General features: G+C 56.2%; 1 protein-coding gene across 1 annotated transcript, besides 2 other annotated features; it reads right to left on the bottom strand.

Moving 5' to 3' along the window:
- Positions 1-143: 143 nt before the first annotated feature.
- Positions 144-165: a microsatellite.
- A 131-nt stretch (positions 166-296) lies between these two features.
- Positions 297-1,613, bottom strand: Tco025E_09430 (putative heterogeneous nuclear ribonucleoprotein H/F; the record flags this gene model as incomplete). The annotated part of the gene is made up of 1 exon (XM_029376249.1): positions 297-1,613. The coding sequence occupies one exon, from the start codon at positions 1,611-1,613 to the stop codon at positions 297-299; it is 1,317 nt and encodes a 438-aa protein (XP_029223835.1).
- A 197-nt stretch (positions 1,614-1,810) lies between these two features.
- Positions 1,811-1,827: a microsatellite.

The raw sequence follows: 1,827 nt of genomic DNA, 5'->3' as shown, positions 1-1,827 counted from the left end.
TGTCGCTTGCTTCCTTCGTTATCCCACTCTTCCTCGGTCCGCCGTGTGTCGCTCGGGCCCCGTTCTTTTTTTTTTTTTCTTTTACTCTGCTGCTTGATTTTGGGTGGGCCTGCATTTATTCTTGTTTGACCCCCCGTCTTCTTTAGATATATATATATATATATACGTAGTCACGCTGCCTGCGCGGACGGATGCTTCCCCCCTGATTATGGCTTTTGTGTGTACTTGTGGCCGCGCGGGTTTCACTTCGCTGCTCTCGCCAACCGGGATGGGCATATCCTGGCTTGTCACCTACATCAGCAGTACGACTGAGGCATGATGCCCAGCCCCGGCATGGGATACTGCATCATGTTCATCCCCGCGAGTGGGCTCCCTAGCCGCTGCATTGCCGCCACGCTACTCTGAAAGACCTCAATGTAGCGGTTCCCCATGGCGCCTCCGTTTCGCTCCAGCGCCGCCACCACATCGGAGTCATTCTCCAGTTCCACAAACGCCTCTCCAGTGGGCCGGTTTTGCTCGTTGTACACCATGTGAACCCCCTGAGGCGGGATCTTCACCCCCGCGAAGAACTCAGCTATGGACTCCTCCGTCGCCGAATACGGCACACCGCGGATGCGAACTACGTGGTTGCTCGGCGCACGCGGCGCCATCATCGGTGCCTGGCCGGGAAACATCGGGAAGAGCGGCTGTGGGCCACCGGCGACCCCGTACGGTGCGCCTTGGGCCATACCACTACGGTCGTACGGGTTTTGCTGCAACTCATTCCCAAAGGTCATCTGGGGCATGTATCCCATGTATGCAGCAAGAAATGGGTCAAAAAAGTTCGGTGTCAACATTTGCATTGCACCAGGAGCAGCGCCATTGCCATGGTTGCGGGACCCCATCTGAGGGCCTTCACCAGCACGTTGTCCACGACGATCACGGCGTGCGCGCAGACTGGCAGCTCGCATAATGGCATCGCGATCATACATTGTGGATGGCAATACCTCGATATAGCGTGAACCCATTGTTTTATTGTGAAGCTGCTTTGCCACCTCAACATCTTCTTCAGTAGAAAGCTGAATAAACGCATCCCCCGTGTTGCGGCCTTCCAAGTCTCGGCAGATATCCACGCGTGTGACACCAGGGACGGACTTGATAAACTCCCTCACGTCTTCCTCTGTGGAGGTAAACGGCAGTCCCCGAAGCCGCAGGACTTGCGTCTTGCACCCCTGCTCTTGCTGTTCCAGTGTCCGCTGGCGCTCCTCCTCGCTCGAGGCGGTGAGCTCTACGTAGCGGTTGGAGTCAATGTGGTGGCGGTGGAGCCGCCTGATGGCCTCCTCCATGTCCTCGGCTTTCTTCAGGCGGACAAAGCCGGTGCCACGGTGCAACCCATCTGTGAAGTGCAAGACGGCATCCTCATCGGCCAGTTCGAAGTCTGCGAAAAAGGCGCGAATGGTCTCCTCCTGCACGGAGTACGGCAGCCCGTGAAGACGCAACACGCGCGACTCCTGCGCCCCTGAGAAATCCCCCTCGCACGATCGTGGCTCGCCATGCTGGGCCTCGGCGGCGGTGTCCTGCGGTCTCGCATCCACCTCTTCCTGGCCGTACTGCGGCTGCTGTTGAAACTGCATTTTGCGTCGTTTACCTCCCAACTACGTGTGTTGTTTCGTTCTGTTTGGCGTTTGTGGTGCCCCGACGAAACAAACAAATGACGAACAACAAGAAACGGTACAACCCTTGAAGACCACGCACACACGCACGGAGGCGCACGCAGATTAAAGAAGAAAAAAAAACAGAAGTGTAGCGCCGATTTTAGTCACCTCTTCTTTATATATATATATATAT

This window comes from Trypanosoma conorhini, assembly GCF_003719485.1.
Source record: "Trypanosoma conorhini strain 025E chromosome Unknown Tco_14.4_contig_01111, whole genome shotgun sequence".
Lineage (NCBI taxonomy): Eukaryota > Euglenozoa > Kinetoplastea > Trypanosomatida > Trypanosomatidae > Trypanosoma > Trypanosoma conorhini.
Note: the sequence above shows the minus strand (reverse complement) of the source record. Positions and strands in the feature narration are given on the sequence as shown.